Raw genomic sequence first — 22,400 nt, 5'->3', positions numbered from 1 at the left:
CAACAAACTGAAGAACAAAATACACATGATCATCCCAGTAAATGCAGAAAAAGCCTTTTTTTCTTTTCTTATTTTTTTTTTTTTAATTCTTTTGGGCCTGACTTCCTTCATTCAATATTATGGGGTTTTTTTAATTTTTTTTTTTAATATTTGAATTTTATTTGATTTTTTTTTATACAGCAGTTCCTTATTAGTCATCAATTTTATACACATCAATGTATACATGTCAACCCCAATCGCCCAATTCAGCACACCACCATCCCCAACCCCAGCCACTTTCCCCCGTTGGTGTAGGTACGTTTGTTCTCTACATCTGTGTCTCAATTTCTGCCCTGCAAACCGGTTCATCTGTACCATTTTTCTAGGTTCCACATATATGCGTTAATATACGATATTTGTTTTTCTCTTTCTGACTTACTTCACTCTGTATGACAGTCTCTAGATCCATCCACGTCTCTACAAATGACCCAATTTCGTTCCTTTTTATGGCTGAGTAATATTCCGTTGTATATATGTACCACTTCCTCTTTATCCATTCGTCTGTCGATGGGCATTTAGGTTGCTTCCATGACCTGGCTATTGTAAGTAGTGCTGCAATGAACATTGGGGTGCATGTGTCTTTTTGAATTATGGTTTTCTCTGGGTATATGCACAGTAGTGGGATTGCTGGGTCATATGGTAATTCTATTTTTAGTTTTTTAAGGAACCGCCATACTGTTCTCCTTAGTGGCTGTATCAATTTACATTCCCACCAACAGTGCAAGAGGGTTCCCTTTTCTCCACACCCTCTCCAGCATTTGTTGTTTATAGATTTTCTGATGATGCCCATTCGAACTGGTGTGAAGTGATACCTCATTGTAGTTTTGATTTGCATTTCTCTAATAATTAGTGATGTTGAGCAGCTATTCGTGTGCTTCTTGGCCATCTGTATGTCTTCTTTGGAGAAATGTCTATTTAGGTCTTCTGCCCATTTTTGGAATGGGTTGTTTGTTTCTTTAATATTGAGCTGAATGAGCTGTTTATATATTTTGGAGATTAATCCTTTGTCCATTGATTCATTTGCAAATATTTACTCCCATTCTGAGGGTTGTCTTTTCACCTTGTTTATGGTTCCCTTTGCTGTGCAAAAGCTTTGAAGTTTCATTAGGTCCCATTTGTTTATTTTTGTTTTTATTTCCATTACTCTAGGAGGTGGATCAGAAAAGATCTTGCTGTGATTTATGTCAAAGAGTGTTCTTCCTATGTTTTCCTCTAAGAGTTTTATAGTGTCCGGTCTTACATTTAGGTATCTAATCCATTTTGAGTTTATTTTTGTGTATGGTGTTAGGGAGTGTTCTAATTTCATTCTTTTACATGTAGCTGTCCAGTTTTCCCAGCACCACTTATTGAAGAGACTCTCTTTTCTCCATTGTGTATCCTTGCCTCCTTTGTCATAGATTAGTTGACCATAGGTGCATAGGTTTATCTCTGGGCTTTCTATCTTGTTCCATTGATCTATGTTTCTGTTTTTGTGCCACTACCATATTGTCTTGATTACTGTAGCTTTGTAGTATAGTCCAAAGTCAGAGAGTCTGATTCCTCCAGCTCCGTTTTGTTACCTCAAGACTGCTTTGGCTCTTCGGGGTCTTTTGTGTCTCCATACAAATTTTAAGATTTTTTGTTCTAGTTCCGTAAAAAACGCCATTGGTAATTTGATAGGAATTGCATTGAATCTGTAGATTGCTTTGGGTAGTATAGTCATTTTCACAGTATTGATTCTTCCAATCCAAGAACATGATATATTTCTCCATCTGTTGGTATCATCTTTAATTTCTTTCATCAGTGTCTTATAGTTTTCTGCATACAGGTCTTCTGTCTCCCTAGGTAGGTTTATTCCTAGGTATTTTATTCTTTTTGTTGCAGTGGTAAATGGGAGTGTTTCCTTAATTTATCTTTCAGATTTTTCATTAGTGTATAGGAATGCAAGAGATTTCTGTGCATTAATTTTGTGTCCTGCAACTTTACCAAATTCATTCATTAGCTCTAGTAGTTTTCTGGTGGCATTTTTAGGATTCTCTGTGTATAGTATCATGTCATCTGCAAAGAGTGACAGTTTTACTTCTTCTTTTCCAATTTGTATTCCTTTTATTTCTTTTTCTTCTCTGATTGCTGTGGGTAGGACTTCCAAAACTATGTTGAATAATAGTGGTGAGAGTGGACATCCTTGTCTTGTTCCTGATCTTAGAGGAAATGCTTTCAGTTTTTCACCATTGAGAATGATGTTTGCTGTGGGTTTGTCATATATGGCCTTTATTATGTTGAGGTAGGTTCCCTCTATGTCCACTTTCTGGAGAGTTTTTATCATAAATGGGTGTTGAATTTTGTCAAAAGCTTTTTCTGCATCTATTGAGATGATCATATGTTTTTTATTCTTCAATTTGTTAATATGGTGTATCACATTGATTGATTTGCGTATATTGAAGAATCCTTGTATCCCTGGGATAAATCCCACTTGATCGTGGTGTATGATCCTCTTAATGTGTTGTTGGATTCTGTTTGCTAGTATTTTGTTGAGGATTTTTGCATCTATATTCATCAGTGATATTGGACTGTAATTTTCTTTTTTTGTAGTATCTTTGTCTGGTTTCGGTATCAGGGTGATGATGGCCTGATAGAATGAGTTTGGGAGTGTTCCTTCCTCTGCAATTTTCTGGAAGAGTTTGAGAAGGATGGGTGTTAGCTCTTCTCTAAATGTTTGATAGAATTCACCTGTGAAGCCATCTGGTCCTGGACTTTTGTTTGTTGGAAGATTTTTTAATCACAGTTTCAATTTCATTACTTGTGTTTGGTCTGTTCATATTTTCTATTTCTTCCTGGTTCAGTCTTGGAAGGTTATACCTTTCTAAGAATTTGTCCATTTCTTCCAGATTGTCCATTTTATTGGCATAGAATTGCTTGTAGTAGTCTGTTAGGATGCTTTGTATTTCTGCAGTGTCTGTTGTCACTTCTCCTTTTTCATTTCTAATTTTATTGATTTGAGTCCTCTCCCTCTTTTTCTTCATGAGTCTGGCTAATGTTTTATCAATTTTGTTTATCTTCTCAAAGAACCAGCTTTTAGTTTTGTTGATCTTTGCTATTGTTTTCTTTGTTCCTATTTCATTTATTTCCGCTCTGATCTTTATGATTTCTTTCCTTCTGCTAACTTTGGGTTTTGTTTGTTCTTCTTTCTCTAGTTCCTTTAGGTGTAAGGTTAGATTGTTTACTTGAGATTTTTCTTGTTTCTTGAGGTAGGCTTGTATAGCTATAAACTTCCCTCTTAGAACTGCTTTTGCTGCATCCCATAGGTTTTGGGTCATTGTGTTTTCATTGTCATTTGTCTCTAGGTATTTTTTGACTTCCTTTTTCATTTTTTCAGCAATCTCTTGGTTATTTAGTAACGTACTGTTTAGCCTCCATGTGTTTGTGTTTTTTACGTTTTTTCTCCCTGTAATTGATTTCTAATCTCATCATGTTGGGTCAGAAAAGATGCTTGATATGATTTCAGTTTTCTTAAATTTACTGTGGCTTGATTTGTGACCCGAGATGTGATCTATCCTGGAGAATGTTCTGTGCGCACTTGAGAAGAAAGTGTAATCTGCTGTTTTTGGATGGAATGTCCTATAAATATCAATTAAGTCCATCTTGTTTAATGTATCATTTAAAGCTTGTGTTTCCTTATTTATTTTCATTTTGGATGGTCTGTCCATTGGTGTAAGTGAGGTGTTAAAGTCCCCCACTATTATTGTGTTACTGTCTATTACCTCTTTTATAGCTGTTAGCAGTTGCCTTATGTATTGAGGTGCTCCTATGTTGGGTGCATATATATTTATACTTGTTATATCTTCTTGGATTCATCCCTTGGTCATTATGTGGTGTCCTTCCTTGTCTCTTCTAACATTCTTTAAAGTCTATTTTATCTGATATGAGTATTGCTACTCCATCTTTCTTTTGATTTCCATTTGCATGGAATATCTTTTTCCATCCCCTCACTTTCAGTCTGTATGTGTCCCTAGGTCTGAAATGGGTCTCTTGTAGGCAACATATAGATAGGTCTTGTTTTTTTGTATCCATTCAGCAAGGCTGTGTCTCTTGGTTGGAGCATTTAATCCATTCACGTTTAAGGTAATTATCGATAGGTATGTTCCTATGACCATTTTCTTAATTGTTTTGGGTTTGTTTTTGTAGGTCCTTTTCTTCTCTTGTGTTTCCCACTTAGAGAAGTTCCTTTAGCATTTGTTGTAGAGCTGGTTTGGTGGTGGTGAATTCTCTTAGCTTTTGCTTTCTGTAAAGCTTTTGATTTCTCCATCGAACCTGAATGAGATCCTTGACGGGTAGAGTTATCTTGGTTGTAGGTTCTTCCCTTTCATCACTTTAAGTGTATCATGCCACCCCCTTCTGGCTTGTAGAGTTTCTGCTGAGAAATCAGCTGTTAACCTTATGGGAGTTCCCTTGTATGTTATTTGTCGTTTTTCCCTTGCTGCTTTCAATAATTTTTCTTTGTCTTTAATTTTTGCCAATTTGATTAATATGTGTCTCGGTGTGTTTCTCCTTGGATTTATCCTGTATGGGACTCCCTGCACTTCCTGGACTTGGGTGGCTATTTCCTTTCCCATGGTAGGGAAGTTTTCAACTATAATCTCTTCAAATATTTTCTCTGGTCCTTTCTCTCTCTCTTCTCCTTCTGGGACCCCTATAATACGAATGTTGTTGCATTTAATGTTGTCCCAGATGTCTCTTAGGCTGTCTTCATTTCTTTTCATTCTTTTTTCTTTATTCTGTTCTGCAGCAGTGAATTCCACCATTCTGTCTTCCAGGTCACTTATCCGTTCTTCTGCCTCAGTTATTCTGCTATTGATTCCTTCTAGTGTAGTTTTCATTTCAGTTATTGTATTGTTCATCTCTGTTTGTTTGTTCTTTAATTCTTCTAGGTCTTTGTTAAACATTTCTTACATCTTCTCTATCTTTGCCTCTATTCTTTTTCCAAGGTCCTGGATCTTCTTCACTATCATTATTCTGAATTCTTTTTCTGGAAGGTTGCCTATCTCCACTTCAGTTAGTTGTTTTTCTGGGGTTTTATGTTGTTCCTTCATCTGGTACATAGCCCTCTGCCTTTTCATCTTATCTGTCTTTTTGTGAATGTGGTTTTTGTTCCACAGGCTGCAGGATTGTAGTTCTTCTTGCTTCTGCTGTCTGCCTTCTGGTGGATGAGGCTATCTAAGGAGCTTGATGGGAGGGACTGGTGGTGGGTAGAGCTGACTGTTGCTCTGGTGAGCAGAGCTCAGTAAAAGTTTAATCCACTTGACTGCTGTTGGGTGGGGCTGGGTTCCCTCCCTGTTGGTTGTTTGGCCTGAGGCAACCCAACACTGGAGCCTACCTGGGCTCTTTGGTGGGGCTAATGGCAGACTCTGGGAGGGGTCACGCCAAGGAGTACTTCCCAGAACTTCTGCTGCCAGTGTCCTTGTCCCCAGGGTGAGACACAGCCACTGCCCGCCTCTGCAGGAGACCCTCCAACACTAACAGGTAGGTCTGGTTCAGTCTCCCCTGGGGTCACTGCTCCTTCCCCTGGGTCCCAATGTGCACACTACTTTGTGTATGCCCTCCAAGAGTGGAGTCTCTGTTTCCCCCCAGTCCTGTCGAAGTCCTGCAATCAAATCCCACTAGCCTTCTAAGTCTGATTCTCTAGGAATTCCTCTCCCTTTGCCAGACCCCCAGGTTGGGAACCTGACATGGGGCTCACAACCTTCACTCCAGTGGGTGGACTTCTGTGGTATAAGTGTTCTCCAGTCTGTGAGTCACCCACCCAGCAGTTATGGGATTTGATTTTACTGTGATTGTGCCCCTCCTACCACCTCATCGTGGCTTCTCTTTTGTCTTTGGAGGTATCTTTTTTGGTGAGTTCCAGTGTCTTCCTGTCGATGATTGTCCAGCAGCTAGTTGTGATTCTGGTATTCTCGCAAGATGGAGTGAGAGCACGTCCTTCTACTCCGCCATCTTGGTTCCTAGTCTGTAGTCAGAGTCTTTTGATATCACTATTGCTATTGGTCAATACATCACATAGTTAAACACTGTGAATCTTACAATAGGATTAAACATTAAGGTATTTCTAATGACTATCTATTTAAAATGTGGTCATATCGTCTTTTCAGTCTGTCTTATTTAATATTTGCTTTGTGTAATTGGATGAATCAAAATACATAAAGAATACTTGCAAGGTCATTTTGAGTTTTTATTTCCTACATAAAGAAGTGTGCAAATATTGGCAGAATACACATTGCATTCAAAAGGCCCAATATAATATAGTGTCAGTCAAGTTTTAAACTTTAACTCGCATATACCTTGTATTTTATTCTGCCAGTGATTACTTAGGAGTCATTCAAACAGTAATTTTGACTTCTTATTAATATCTATAATCCTCGGGATTTAATGTTTGTACCAGTGTAGTGTTAATGGAAAAATAGTATAATCCATAATAGGTATGACAATTGAATCTGTCAGTAAAACTGGTGAGCATTTTTTCTCTGTCAGCAATTCAGCAACTTATCTAAGAACTGATTCACACAAGAGCAAATATGAAAAAGTCAGTGAGGATCTAAGTTACATAGAAAAATATTGAATCTGTGTGTGAAAACGGTATTCATCAAGCCAGCTGACTTTAGTGATTTTCTTTGTACATGATACACTCATTTGCGTCAATAACTTCAAGAAAATCTATTGGAAGCAGAATAACAAACTTCTATTTGATTACCCAGAATTTGACCTATTTAAAAATTGAGGGCATAAAGTGTTAAAAATGAAATCAAAGAGTTTGTTACATCAGTCAGCAACACAGAAACTCTTTGGGGTGATGCTATAATGCAATATAAATTTAACTAATTTTATTCAAGGCAGCAATGCTCTCAGACCTGGTATTTGAGATTTCCACCAGTAGGAATAAATACAATAATAAATACATGAATAATCAAGAAGTGAAATTGCCATGTTGAGTTTGATTCTGGACATTAAATGGAAAGAAAGCAATAAGCCCTCTGAGGAGGTTTTCTAACTCAATAGACCTGTCTCCATTGTCTGTACTCAAAATCAAGACTCCGTGTGGTACCCACCCATCCTACCCTCAACAGCTTGTCAGCAGCAAGCCAGTGGCACCCAAGGGTGATGGAGCAATGGCTCTCATGCTGTGACTGGTGAAAACCTGTTCTCAATTAGTTATATACTTTTTTTTTTTTTAGAAATATGAACACCTTTTTTTTTTTTTTTTTAATTAATTAATTAATTTATTTTTGGCTGTGTTGGGTCTTTGTTTCTGTGCGAGGGCTTTCTCTAGTTGTGGCGAGCGGGGGCTACTCTTCATCGCGGTGCGCGGACCTCTCACTATCGCGGCCTCTCTTGTTGCAGAGCACAGGCTCCAGACGCGCGCAGGCTCAGTAGCTGTGGCTCACGGGCCTAGTTGCTCCGCGGCATGTGGGATCCTCCCAGACCAGGGCTCGAACCCGTGTCCTCTGCATTGGCAGGCAGATTCTCAACCACTGTGCCACCAGGGAAGCCCTAGTTATATACTTTTAAATCCTCTCTCGATTGTCTTTCTTGGTGTTCTCAAGCTGCAAATTCGCAGTCATGAATTCTAAATTCTCATGAGTAGTTTTGGAGATTTTCTGTTTCATCCCTTGGTCTCCTTTGTGTGCCCAGTTGCTTCCAGTCCTCCAGAGACTCATCTAACCCCTGTCCCATTTCAGGATATTATGCAATGCTAGGATCTACAGCCTTTCTTTCACCAGATTTCTGACCAAAGTCATTCTTTGGGTTGTTTCTGAACTCATTTTTGATTCACAATTTCATTTTAGTATCCTGTAGATTTTTAAAATATGGGTTATATTAAAACACCTTTAAAATCAATACACAGTGATTTCCTTTTTTAAAAATTGTGAATGATGTTTTTAATTATTACAAAAGCAGTTCATGTCCATTATTTTAAAAAAACAGGAAATACAGACAAGCAAGAGGGAGAAAATCTAAAATGTGTGTAATCTCACCAACCACAAATAATGACTTTTATAATGTTGTTTATCTGTCCATACCTTTTCCTGTGCAAACAGCTTTTGTACAAATGGGTAATTTTTACATAACTGTTTTGTAGCTTAATATATCTAGTAACATCACTTGCACATTTTTCAGTGTTCTCAAAAGTTATGTCTTTTAAAATGTATATAGGGCTAGATTCCACCATTTCTTCTACGAGTTCATTTTATTATAGTGAGAAATTTTTCCCCAATTTTTAACAACAGTCTAACATGCCCACATATAAATTTCTTCTGATAAATATTTTACATAAACACACTGCAGCTAATTATCAGCCCTTACATACACCTCTGCACATTTTGAACAGTTTTCTTTATTAAAAAGATTTTGAATTTAAAATCATCTAAGTCACATGTTATCTTGACACATTATCCCCTTTGGAAATGTGCAAGGCTTGTCTTCTAAAATAAATTATTTCATAAAGAGGAAGTAATGGAATAGGCTATAAACCACGCTGATGAATTTTCAGCGAGTACTTTCTTTAGAAAACAAAAACAATTATGCATCTCTCCTTAGCACCAACTTTTTCAATGAATTCAGAAAATTTATCTCTAATAAAGAAGTTAGTAGAGGAACATTTAGAAAAATAATAAAAATATAATATAGAAAGACATATAAACAATAACTTTTAAATTTGCTTATTCAAATAATACATCAGTGGGGTGTGGGTATACCATCCTGATAAACTTAACTTTAGGTCTCACCTGCACATCTCCTCCCCCTAAGAGAGCCTCCTCTAACAACAAAACACTTAGATATTTCCATACTCCATTATGGCAGTCATCATTTTCTTTATAAGGATTTTTTGGTTTGTCTCTCCACTCCACTTCAGTTCCATTAGAGAAGGCAGAGTCTTTTGATCTTTGAATAATCAGAGCTTATTCTGGTGTTTGAGAGAGCTAAAAACTTTTATTGGGTAAATCAGTCAATTCATTCATCTATTAATCAATGACATGGTGCCTAAACAAGTCACTATGAATACTTAACAAATAGTAGGAAGAAGAAAACTAACATGTATTAAAAGCCAATTAAGTGCCAAGCCTCTGTTAAATCTTTGTAGACTTTATCATTTTATTTTTTCCTGTATCTTCCATTCTCTGATGTTTTAAATTATCTCACATTTTCTATAAATGATTATTAGCTAATAAAACATATAGCAACCTACATGTAATAATAGATCCTATTTTGTGTGATATATTATAATAAAAGGTTTTAGATAATTTATAAATACATATATGCATATATACACAGAGAAGAACTTATTATTTATAAAAATACAATCTCTAAAAAGCAAGTAACAAAATATCTTGCAAGTCTAAGAACCTCATTTATATTTCACATATGCTGTAGACACAGCCCAGAAACTCAGATGTGATGCTTATAAATATGCATGAAGTATAATTAGCTTGGAAAATGCTGCTTCATCACCTGTCCTGATATTGCTGATGTGCTTCAGTGACTTACTTAGCAATGTTGGAAAATGAACCCTCCAAATCCCAATGAATTGAAACAGTTCTGTTCATCCATAACGTGTTAGTGTTTTCCATTCTGTTATCATATGAAAAACTTGTCTTTTAAACCTAGATTGTTAGTACACTGCTTATAGCTGACAATTGTACTCCATCAGCTCTTTACTTTAATATTTTGAAGTGCTTCTTGAAACACTGAAACGTGTCTTATTCCTCCACATCTCTTGAACCCAAACCTCTCATTTCCAACGCCCTTGCCTAAGGTTACAACTCTATTTTCTCTGGCTTATACTATTACAATAGCCAACTGATATCTCCTTTTCCTCCCACACAGCTGCCCAATTCCTCTTCCTGGACTATTGCTCTGAGCATACATTCCTACTCAGAAACTTTTAATGGCTCCATATTGCTTATTGCCCAGTTTCCTTAGTCCAACATTCAATCTTTCCAGAAACTGACTCCAAACTACCTAACAGCCTTACTTCTTAACACTGCCCTTCATAAAATCTACAGTCCTTTGCAACCAAAATACTTGCTCTCCCATCCACACATCAGAATTCCCTGTCTCCTTGTCTTTCCTTACCTTGTTGCTACAATATCTCCTACGCCCCCATATATACCACCCATCTCCTTACATCTGAGCAAGGAGTAGTTGACTAAGAATCCAGGAAGAAATCACTGGCTTCCTGAAAAACAGGAAAGACAAGATGTCTGGAAGCAAAAGGCAGGCAACACTTATAAATGCAAGATAAGAAATTGGCAGCAGGGAAGTTTATCAGCAGATGGACTTCAGTCAGGATTCAGTCGTGTTGCTGGATGATGGTGCAAAGGTCCAATGGAAGATCATTGAACTGATAATCATCTAGTCAGACTCATCAGAAGAATTGAGAAAGGCCACCAATATCCAATATCAGGAATAAAAGAGGTGAAATCACAGCAACTTCTGCGTACAGTAAAGGATAATAAGAGAAAATTATGAACAACTTTATGCCAAAAATTAGACATTTTGAATGAAATGGGCAAATTCTTTGAAAATCACAAACTACTGAAACTCATCCATAAATAAATAACTTGAATAGCCCTATATTCATTAAGGAATTAAATTTGTATTTTAAAACCCTCACATACATGCACACACGAGCACACACACACACACACACACACGATTCAGTTCCAAATGATTTCACTGGTGAATTCTACCAAATATTTAAGAAAGAAATAATAAATTCTTCAGAGAATTGAAGAGGAGAAAATATGTCCCACCTCATTCTAAGAGGCCAGTATTACTATGATACAAACCAGACAAAGACATTACAAAAAAAATGAGAAAATTATAGACCAATATCCCTCATGAACATAGATGCAAAAATTATGGACAATGTTAAAACAAATCGAATCCAACCATTTATTAAGATAAGGTACAAGCTAGAAGAATATATTTGCAAATTACATATCTGATGAAGGATTTGTATTCATATTATGCATAAATATCTCTCAAAACTCCATAAGAACAAAAAACCCAGTTAAAACTTGGACAAAAAATTTGAACACTTAGCCAAAGAATAAATAAATAAGCACATGAAAAGATGCTCAACATTATTAGTCACAAGGAAAATGCAAATTAAAACCAAATGATGTACACACCTATTAGAATGTCTAAAATGTTAAAAGACTGACTATATCAAGTAGTGACAAGGATGTAGGCAAACGTAACTCTCATACACTGCTGGTGAGATTTAAAATAGTACAAATAACTTAGAAAACATGTTGATAGTTTCTAAAAAACATAAACATATATCTGCCAGATAATCTAGCCATTCCACTTAGAGGTTTCCACTCCAAGAGAAATCAGCATATGTTCATACAAAGATGTGTACACAAATGTTCATAGCAACTCTATTTAGAATAGCCAAAGCTGGAAATAATCCAAATGTCCATCAAGAGATGAATGAATAAATAGATTCGGGCATATCCATGTAAATAAAAAAGGGATCACATGTTGATACACACACAACATGGATAAACATCAAAATAATTACACTGAATGAAAGAAGCCAAACAAAAAGAAGAGTACATACTGGATGATTCTATTTGCATAAAATTCTGTAAAATGCAAACTAATAGTGATGGAAAGCAGATCAGTGTTTGTGTGGAGACGGGGGAAGACAAGGAGGGGTGGAAGGGAGGGATTGAAAAGAAACGGGTATGTTCTCTACCTTGATTGGCAGTTTCATGGGTGTATAAATGTCAAAACTTATCAAATTGTAAATTTTAAATATGTGAAGTTTATTTATACCTCAATAAGACTGCTGAAAAGTGTAAGAAAGTAGAAAAAAATAAATATTGCCCATCACTGTTCCTAATCCCTCCACAATTTCCACGGCTCAGACTTTAGCCTCTTTGCATGTTGTCTGGCCCTTCTCTTCTCTCTTACCTCATTTCTTTAATTTTCTTATGGACAGCAAGTCAACTCTCTCTCCCTCCTTTACTCCCATGCCTCACTTTGCATATCCAAGATTAGCTGTAAAATGTTGGTTGTTAGATACTCACCAGATTATGTTCTTGTAGAGAGGAATTCACACGTTAAGGCTATGGGGAAAGCTTGCTTTGTCTGGTTTCATCTTGTACTATGAATGACCCGTGTTATCCTGATGGCTCAGGATCATCATTATCAACATTAGTTATTTTACTACAATAATATTAGCATCTATTGAAACCTATTTCATCCTTATCGATTTGGATTTCTGAGATTTAAAAACTCTTCTCTCTAGTTGTTGGTTTTCTCTTTCCTCATTGTCAGACAAATTGTCAGCTGTCACTTCAGCTGTTTTCATGTGCCTATTTAGAGAATCTTCATCCTTCTTTCTTTGTAATTTCCTTTCTCTAATCTGTTTTGATTCAGGAAACCTATAACCAAGGGAGTAAGAACGGCATATAAATTTGGAACAAATATAGAACCTGAGTGGGTAATGGAGGCCTATTTTTTTTGAGTAAGGTACATTGGATTTGTGCCATATATATTGACACTCTTCCTTTTTTTCCAAAATAAATTACACTTATGTGGTGTCACTGTACCTAATTTCCCACAGGAAACTGCAGGACTAAGAATTGCTGTGTTCTCCATTGAAGAGAGTGTCCATTTCCCATAGAATAATTTGTCAGGGTTGTCAGACAGCTCTTTTTGCAAGTGCTAGATATAAATGCACAATATCTCATTTTGTTTATGTAGATGTTTCCAATATGTCCCTTTGTAGATGTCATAGTATTATATAATCAATCTGTTCTATGGACAATAGATTATTTAAAACTGTTGGAATAGCACCTTAAAATAAATTTTGCCACTACAGTAGCAAGTTCTGTAATCTCTCCTAGTTTAATGTTTAAATCATATGACTGATAAAAAATGTTATTAAGGCACTGGAGATGTATTTGAAGAGTATTATGTCTGGGCTAACCTGAGTTCAGATCTATAACTTCAACAGTAAGTATTTAGCATACTCTAGCTCTTCTTGCACCCTGAAATACTCTTCCAATTTAAAATTTACAGGTAAGATGCTATTTGATTTATCTTTTGGTATTAATGTACTATGTAATGATTCTTGAAGAGCAAACACTATTAAAATGGATAACTAAACGTTCAATTTAAATGATCCTTTTCCCATATCACTCTATTATCTTTGTGTCACCTCTTTTAGTCCAAGGCTCAACAAATCCATCTTTGCTAGGAGATGATTGTGGCTCAGAGATTGTCATTTAGAAGATTTTGTTTTGCCCTAGTACTCTGAGATGCATTTCAAAAAAGGAGCAGTGTTCTTCCTCATTTCAACACCTAGGGGACAGAAAATGCTCCCCCACTTACCCCACAACTTGAATGAAATGTGCTTAGGGATAAAGTCAAGGATGTGCTTAGTTCTTAATTTGCTTGACCATTCGACAGCACTTGATAGTACTGACCAGTTTTGACCTTGCAACATAGCCAGTCATCATACTCTGAGCCACTTCTGTATCTCTTGATTTCCATAATATCATGCTCTCCTAGGTTCTCTTTGTCCTTTCTGGAATCTCAATCACCTTGCCAGCCCAGCTTTCTGTACCTGCCTTTAAATGTTGGGATTCCTAAGGGTTCTATTCTAGGCTTTTGTCTCATCTCCCAATAAACAGTCTCCTGACTTTAATCACAAATACATGCTGATAATTTATTATTCTGCATATGTAGCCCAGAATGCTTTCCTGAAGGTAAACTCTGTGTACCAATTGCCTGCTAGATATCTCTACTCCATAATTCTTTTGTTTTAGATATGTGACACTTCTTTTTCTGTCCACAGGCAACAGGTCCTCAGGGTTCATTACAGGAAGGTGCCAAAGGCTCTCTTCAGAAAAGCTTCGGGTTTCTTAATGAAGCCAAGAAGTTAGCAAATGATGTAAAAGGTTAGTGTGACCACTTTCTATTATTATTTTCAGTTTAATTGTAGTTGTAATTGGTAGGATATTTTATCACATTATTGGAAAAGTGTAATTGTTGCAGCATAATTTTTATGATTATTTTTACTATCTAGATTTAGTGCAAGTAAACTCTCATCAGTTTTACAGTATTTTGCCTTCACACCTCATTTTGCACTGGGCAATACTTCATAATTTTTAAACCTAATTTCTATAGCATCATTTCATCTGTATCTAGAGTATAGGAACTTTTAAAGTATGATAAATTTTAAAGAGCACCAAACCCCACCTTTTTTTTATGACTTTAGAAATTATAGTCACAAAGGAATGAATCAGGCAGATGTAGTATAAATATCCTTGTGAAACTTTCGATTTAGTGGGGCACATCTCGAAAAGTTTTCGCCTTTTAAATACATTTTTATGTATTTTATTCCTAATTCAAGGATCAAAGTGCATAATATATCTACCCTGATATATTATGGGTTTTGCATTTAAAATGTATCATTCAATACAGCCACACTCTAGATAAGCTATTATATTTTTATTTCATTCAAATATCTCCTGTTCTCATTTAATTGCCTCCTGTTTCTATCTTCAGTCTCACTCCTCACCCTTTTCTGGCTTGCATCCAGCTCTGCAACCTTACTGAAACATTCATGTCCTCTGAAAACATGCTACCATTTCAAGCCTCCACATTCCACAGTGTTCATTCTTCTCTTTGGAACTTCTCACCATCCTTCTTTCTTTTTCATCCAACTGCCTTCTACCAGACCTTCAAGATTTAGCTCAAATGTCATCTTCTCTGGGAAACCTAGCACCCCATCTGAATTACATGCCTCTTCTCTGTGCATCCCTTTCTCATAGACTTATCAAATCACTGCAGCCATGGACTTGGCTTCCATCTTCCTGAGGACAGTCACAGGGTCTTCTTTTTAACTTTGTATTTCTGGTGTATAGTATCACATTGACTATCTCAAATGAGGAAATAAGCATATTTTTTAAAATAAAAGAATGGTGTTGGTCTTTACTAACCTTAGAAAGAAAAGAGATTTTATCATCATTTATACTTGTCATGCTTTAAACGAATAGTCCTTGGTCTCCAATAGAGGCTGGTATGGAATTACACGTTCTTTCTCCATTATAGATGGCACTCTGATAGTAAATGCTTTGGATTATGAATCACAGGTAAAATACAACCCCTTATATATATATAAAATCCTATGCAGGAGATTGCACTTATTACAACCTGAACAGCAACTATAGAGTCAACCCTATTTTCCTATTGGGCAAGTTAAGTTGATCTCATTACTTTGCCATCACTCCTTCGTCTCCAATGTCCTTGCCCAGAGCTGGGATCGGGGTGAGGTGGGAGAGGTTGAGCCATGCAAGTGCAGAGTTAGATCCTGTTTTTATTTTAAATGTTAATATTTGCTCATCATTGATCTTATTTGATTTTTTAAAAAATACTGCATTAAAACATTTTTACCTTGATCACTGAGTTTTTTGGTGCCCCTTTGAATTTCACACCTGAGGTGAATGCCTGAGTCACCTCACCCTACTCCCAGCCCTGCCCTTGCCTCTATTTCCCCACAAATACTGATGTTATAAAAATGAAAAAAGAATCCTATTTTTAAGAATTTTTTTCCAAAGGAAAAAGAAATCTAAGGACAGGCATGGTAGAAAGGGTTAGGAGACAGAAATGCTCATTAGTTTAAATGTCTTTTTTTGTACTTCAGGTAGTACATTATTTAAAGTAATGAAAACCCACAAACTACTCAAGTAATAATTCCTCCAGAAATCCAAGCCAAGGCTCTGACGGAGATGGGAATGTTTTCTTGCTACATTATGACATTCCCCTGATTTGTGGCCAATTACACAAGTTATAAAATGGCTGTTAATCAGGGAAATGCCATATATTACCACCAGGAACTGCTGAAATAGGCCCTACAGAGCAAAATACTTTACAGCCACTATTAAAATAGAGATTTAGTCATTTCTCTCTCTATGGTGCCTGGACTTAGAAGGAATAAAAATGGTGAGGCCAGTATACACTCCATATTTCTAAGTTGTTCCTTGGTTCGATTCAGTACAATCCAGTTAGTTCATGAGCTTTAGTCATGAATGACTTAGAGCTTCTCCCTGCCATTTTTGTGCTGTCCTTGCCTTGAGGGAACCTGAACTTGCCAGGAGCAATTTGTTTTGCTTTTTAATTTTTGAATATACATTTGTTAAAAGTAAATTTGCCCTTCTGTGCATTTGAGACTTGAAGCCATTCTACATTGAATTGATTGAACGTCCATGGAGACAAAAATTGTTTGGTTGATGGATATGGGGCTTGGTACAAATTGATGATTGAAAGATTTAGAAGATAAATTAATGCCACTGGGTGAATTAATACTACTTTGTAGATTGACAAAAGATTTTTGTCAATAAAATGGCTAGTTGAGGTTCTCATGGAATGTGTACGGGGCAAGGAATGAAGCTGAGGATGGTACATTAGAAGTCTGATAATACTAAGATTCTATAATTATATACCTTATCTTATATAGAGTAACTTTTCAACTTTATTTTACTTCTTAATTTATCCCTACTTTTCATCTTTGCCCAAAATAAGTGAAGTTATTTAATTACTTATGAACAAATAGATAACATTTCTGTAAAATGGACGACATGCATATGGAATAAAAAGATCTATTTCCAAGCCCAAGATTATGGAGTCAGTGAATTGTATGACATGTGATGCTGTCCAAAATACAGAACAGTGCCAGAATTATTCCAAACATTTACTTTAATCAAATTAATCCATACTTTTCTTCTGTACTATGATCCTCCAGACACTGAGTCATTAAGTCCAGACAAGTGTATCAGAATGGTTTTGCGATCATGAATATAATAACAACACTTGCAATTACTAACCTGTTAAGAATCTATGTTATTATCTCAGATTAGAAAAAAGAGAATAAACAGGAATATTGCAGTGATGTTAAGCCAAAGTATGACTCAGGAGTTAAATATTGTGGGACACTAGTCTTCTCAGTCTGCTGGCTTTCCAAATAAAGTCGCTATTCCTTGTCCCCCCCAAAAAATAAATAAAGCATTTTTAGATTATTAAAAATATACTCCTTGTGGGAATTCCCTGGGATCCAGTGGTTAGGGCTCCATGCTTTCAGCGCCGAGGGTGCGGGTTCAATCCCTGGTCGGGGAACTATATCCCAGAAGCCGCGCGGCACAGCCAAAAATATACATATATATACTCCTTTTGAATTTGCATACTACCATTTGCCAGAATCAGCCTTCCCATAGGTAGGCATATGAAAGACAAACAAAATCCATTCCATTGACAAAAAATAATTTTGGACTAAATGGACAAAACCAAGCCTGGATCCCCTAGGCTACAGTAGTCTGAAGAACAAAGCAATCTTTTCCTGTGGAAATTGCTGATTCCTCATACAGAGTTTTTGTTCCTCCTTAACCTTGTGAATAGAGAAAATTGAGAAATTAAAACCGAGTTGGGCTCCGTTTAGGAGTTAAAAGGAAAAGGGGCAAATTAGTGGCCAAACATAGAAGGGCAGGAACTATTAGAACCAGAGAGAGTACTTGTCTTACTTAAAGTTGTTTAAATTCCATTTCTTTTGAATATCTTGCTGGCCAAAACAAAACGAGCCTGCAAACCCACAGTCAGGCTTTAGAGCTTGCCCTAAAGGAGCCACATGGAGTTTTCAATGTCTGGTCATTTTGATTTCTCATTCCACTGGCTGAAGAGAGGACTCCCTCTATCCTGATATCTTAAGTCTTTGGAGATCTTGCCACCAGGCAAATTCCCCTTCCTCCTCTCCTTGGGCTTCTACTACAACCCTGTAGTTGGGAGGAAGAGCCTGTGCAGTTGCAGCTAACAGCTGTTGAGGACCTAGAAAGCACGGTACCCATGCTGAACAAGAGCTGACTTGGCACTTTTAGATCAGGACAAAGTTTATCGGTAATATGCCTTCCTATAAACACAGGCTCCATTAAGTGATCTTAGAAGTTCCCATACACAGTCACTGGTACATGTGTGGACAAAAGAGGCAATCAGAGATAGGACACTTTGCAAACTTGTGACAGCAACTGGGGAAAGGGAAGCATAGGAATAATGTCATGAGAGAAGGCTAGGTATACCCCAAAGTGGAAAGACTGGGTGTAGCAACCTCATCAAATCAATTAACAGGATGCTAGGGACAGGAATAGGGTTCTGAATTTCACCCAGCTTTCTTCCTTACACAGCTGCTCTTCCTTCTGCACAGGTGTTGGGATCCTGTACTCAATCATGGGGTTGACCTGGGGCAGGTTCTTAGAAATCTCAATATTAAGAAGACAAAGGACTATATAAGTGGATGAAAAATTATAGTAAAGTAACTTGAGGGAAATTGTACCTCTTATGTTCTTAAAATATCCAAAGGTAAAAACATAATGCAATGTAATAAAATTAATAAATTGTACAGAGCAATCACATATTACATAATTTAGTACAGTTGGCCACCTTTGATATTTAAAGGAAAGTCATTTAAGTCGAAGAAATACTAACAGATTGAATAAACTTCATAAATATAGTGGAGCCAACAATTTAACTAGCCCAAGTTAGTCAGGCTCCAAAGCTGATGATTTTAACCACTGCTGGACAAAAACGCTGGGCTTTTGCCATGGTGCAGAGGTGACACATTAAAACTCATGGCCCTAACAAATGTTTGCTAAAGAATGAGTGAATGGAAGAGAGTAGCAGGAATCTCTCATTACCAGAAAGGTCAAAATCAAGGTTTCCACCTGACTTCATACAGATCCCTTACCTATTCCAAACTTTCTGCTTCGGAACTGCAGATAGAAGCACTGCAGAGATTAACCTGTTCTCTAATTCAGAAGGAGCCTCTAGAACAAAAGATGAAACAGATTTGTAGCCTTGTAAAATTTTTTTACAAAGAAATCTTAAAAAGAGGATATTTCTCCATTTTTTGGTAAAGGAGCAAGTCAGAAGTGATATTGAGTACAAGTAGTAGCTCATAAGACAAATGTCATGGTAATGAAAATTTTGCTTGCAAAATGTTATCTATATGGTAATTTGGCAGTAGATTCCATTTAACTAGATCCCTTCAAAATTAAAAACATTTCTACAAACTTCACCCTTGTGAATGAGGGATTCTCTCAAGGTATTTATTTGTGCTTTGTTCATATTAATAAAAAATTAAAAATTGCGTTTGAGGAACTTAACTAGATGAGTGTGAACAGTCAAAATAGAACATTCCCATTAAAATCTATTAAAATCATTCTTATATTTAGTTGAAAATGAGAGCTATATACATATATTAAAAAAGTATAATAAGAAAATTAACAACTTTAGTTTCTGGACGATGCGGTTTAAACAAAGAAGAAAGCAAATCATAAATAATATTATTGAAAACTGGCAAACGTACCAGGGCAATTATCAGACCAATGTAAATTATCAAACCAATATGAATTATTTGTTACTATTTAGTAACTGCCTGTGATAAATCCAGTACTTTCTCATACATCCTTCAATTGATTTCTCATATCAGTCATATGAAGGAAGTTGTTATCTTCATTTTAAACATGTAAAAAAGGATAGAAATGACATTTGAACCCACATCTTCCAGCTCCAAGTCCTGTAATAATTTCATTGCACCACACTACTTTCTCTAATGGCTAGAATTTGTAAACGAATGCATTATTAATGATCAAAGAAATAATTGTAGTAGCTTTTTAAATTTTTTTTAAATTTTTATTGAAATATAGTTGATTTACAATGTTGTGTTAGTTTCTGCTGTATAACTGATTTACTTGTAATAGCTTTATTTTGAGATATTACGTAGCATAGTTCAGTATTAGCAGTTCCAAGTAAACTAAACTCTAATATATTTAGCACAGTACCAGGAATGAGGTCAACATAAGTAAATGCATAACATACAACTCTGTCTAGTGATTTTCATTCTGAATATGTCTACCTGGTTCAATGTCAATTGGTTATGCAACAAAGGGGAATGATATTGTCAGGCATGTTCACAGCCTACCCTGGCTGTTCTGCTTCTTTCCCTCACTTTATGAGCTCTGTCTCTGACGAACCCATTCCTGGACATTTGTCTTCTGATGTGTGAGGAGAGGATGAGAAAGGGAGAGCCAAAGCTGGAGCGTGGTGTAGCCTTTGAGGTTCGTTGGGTGTGATATCTAGAGAGAAGATAAATGACTTGGCTACAGCTAATGAGTATGAATACTGAAGAAATAAGGAGAGGAAAATGCACTATGATTATAATTTGGATCCTTTTCTTGTTCTCCAAAATTTACAAGTAAAGAATTGGGTTGGATATTTTTTTAACTACCAATAATTCTGTTTCTTTGGCCATGTTACCATTCTAACTGGACCACATGCGTTCTTCCTTACATTTTGATTATAGATACCTCTGCCTCATATATCTTTGCATTTAAAGCCAACCTTGGAGTGCTTATTTTTCTAGGTTTTCATGGCTAATATTTTGTAAGTTTTCCATTTTAAAATCTGTAATTCTTTTCTGCATACAGCTTCTATTCATCTAAAGAATTAGACTGACAAAGCTATAAAGTGTTTAAACTTGGTTTGAGAAATTCCAAAAAGTACTTCAGAAAAAAATGATCAGAGTGTAAGAAAGGCTAAATTAACAAGAAAGCAGAGTCAAATAGCTGAAACAAAGAAATCAGAACAGGCTCAGAATATTCACATCTTGACTTTCTAGTACAGAAAGCAGAGGAACAAAATCACTGCTTTGAAACTTGAGGGACGGCAGTAACGGTGTTCTTCAGATCAGTCGTTCTTCTGAATAATTGGCCTGATTATTCTGCCAGTATTTGCTATCAGAATTCATAAAATAGTGTAAACCAAGTGAAGCCCTTTAAATTAATGATTTTTGCAACTGTACATGTATGTCTTGCTTGCCAGAACATTTTAAATGTTTCATTATTTAAAAAGTCAAATACAATCAAGAAACTAAGAAATGAAATTTGTACCGTTCTATTTCCTTAATTGATGAAGACTTCTAAATTAATATCAAAAGAGCAGCCTTTAACTATTCTCAGGGAATTCATATAGATATCACAGTCATAATCAGACTGTCTTTATTTCAGAAAGTATTCTTTCCATAACCTAGTCAAAGATTTTACTTTAGTACAGTGAAAGTAACAGAAGTATTAAAAGAAAAGTGAATTGTGATTGACAGAGGAGAAAATCTAATTACTTGGAAAGTATATTTTGAAGGACTAGAATTGAAAATAATAATATCTTAGTGACTGAAATGGACATATTGATATTTTAGAGCCATGTTTTGCTGGAATACTTTATGCTTTGTTTCTCAGTGATGTTAGGTCTTTGGCTTGGAAACTAAAAGCAGATGCCTCAAACAATATTATGTACTTATATTACTGTAGTATAAAAATGGTGTAATTCGTCCTCCTACAAAACCCTGATATGAAATGGAGTGGATCGTTAATTAATATGTTCAGTACTCTTTTTCACACCCAGTACACTGACAGTTAAGAATCCTCCATCTATATTCCCTTCCCTTTGCTATTCTTCCCAGATGAAGGCCAATAAAGGCAAGCATTGTCCCCCTAAGCTGCCAGTGGCTTGTTTGGTTCCTGCAAGAAGCCAGATGCACTACCTCTACAAGGGTGGACACACAATCAAATCAAGACTGTTCTGGCTCTGTTCTGTGAGATGTAGTCTCTCCTGGTCTGCCCACTCTGGGTACCAGGAAAGTGAAGAAAACAACAGTCTCAGTGTTGGCAAATAACGGTCTTCCCCCATCCAAGTTGCTTATTTATTTAACTGTTTTAAATAAAAAAGCAAAAATATTTGCACAGAGAAAACGATTTAACCAGCACAACCAGGTATAAAATGAAAGGTTTTAGTACACTGTCGCTCACACCATCATTAACTGCCTTACTTGTTCCATTCCTAGTTTTTATATGCTATAAAATACAATATTATATACAAACTAACTTAAAATTCAGACATGTTAAAAATTAGTGGAGAGAAGCTGGAAAATTTACACTAGTAATATTACATTAGTAATAGTAAATAATATATTTTAATTTTAAAGGAAGCATGCTAAAGTAGCAAGAAAAAACCTATATAAAGCCTACTTGAAGTAATTTGTAAAATATTATTTTCTCTATAAAAAATTGGAAGTATGCTAGAAGCTATTTATTCATTCTTTTGATTATTGTTTTTTTCAAATAAATATTAATAAGTGATGTTTAGTAAAGTTGGGAGATTCTGCTTAACAATCATATCTATTTGAGATTTTTAAAAGCTAATTCAGTGATTCATTTGGGTAATAAAATTTTTTAAATAATGACATTAATGGGAGTGATGTCAAGAGGGCA

At 36.0% G+C, this 22,400-nt stretch overlaps 1 protein-coding gene across 1 annotated transcript in view; it reads left to right on the top strand.

Annotated features, from left to right (window-relative positions):
* The window catches only part of LAMA2 (laminin subunit alpha 2), a 627,718-nt gene that overhangs the window by 526,302 nt on the left and 79,016 nt on the right, over positions 1 to 22,400 (top strand). The window contains exon 41 of the mRNA XM_061207556.1: positions 13,886 to 13,988. Within this exon, the coding sequence (XP_061063539.1) occupies positions 13,886 to 13,988 (103 nt within the window). The remainder of the gene's footprint in view (positions 1 to 13,885; positions 13,989 to 22,400) is intronic.

Source organism: Eubalaena glacialis, chromosome 12 (assembly GCF_028564815.1).
Source record: "Eubalaena glacialis isolate mEubGla1 chromosome 12, mEubGla1.1.hap2.+ XY, whole genome shotgun sequence".
NCBI classification, from domain to species: domain Eukaryota; kingdom Metazoa; phylum Chordata; class Mammalia; order Artiodactyla; family Balaenidae; genus Eubalaena; species Eubalaena glacialis.
This window is presented reverse-complemented; position numbering and strand designations above follow the sequence as displayed.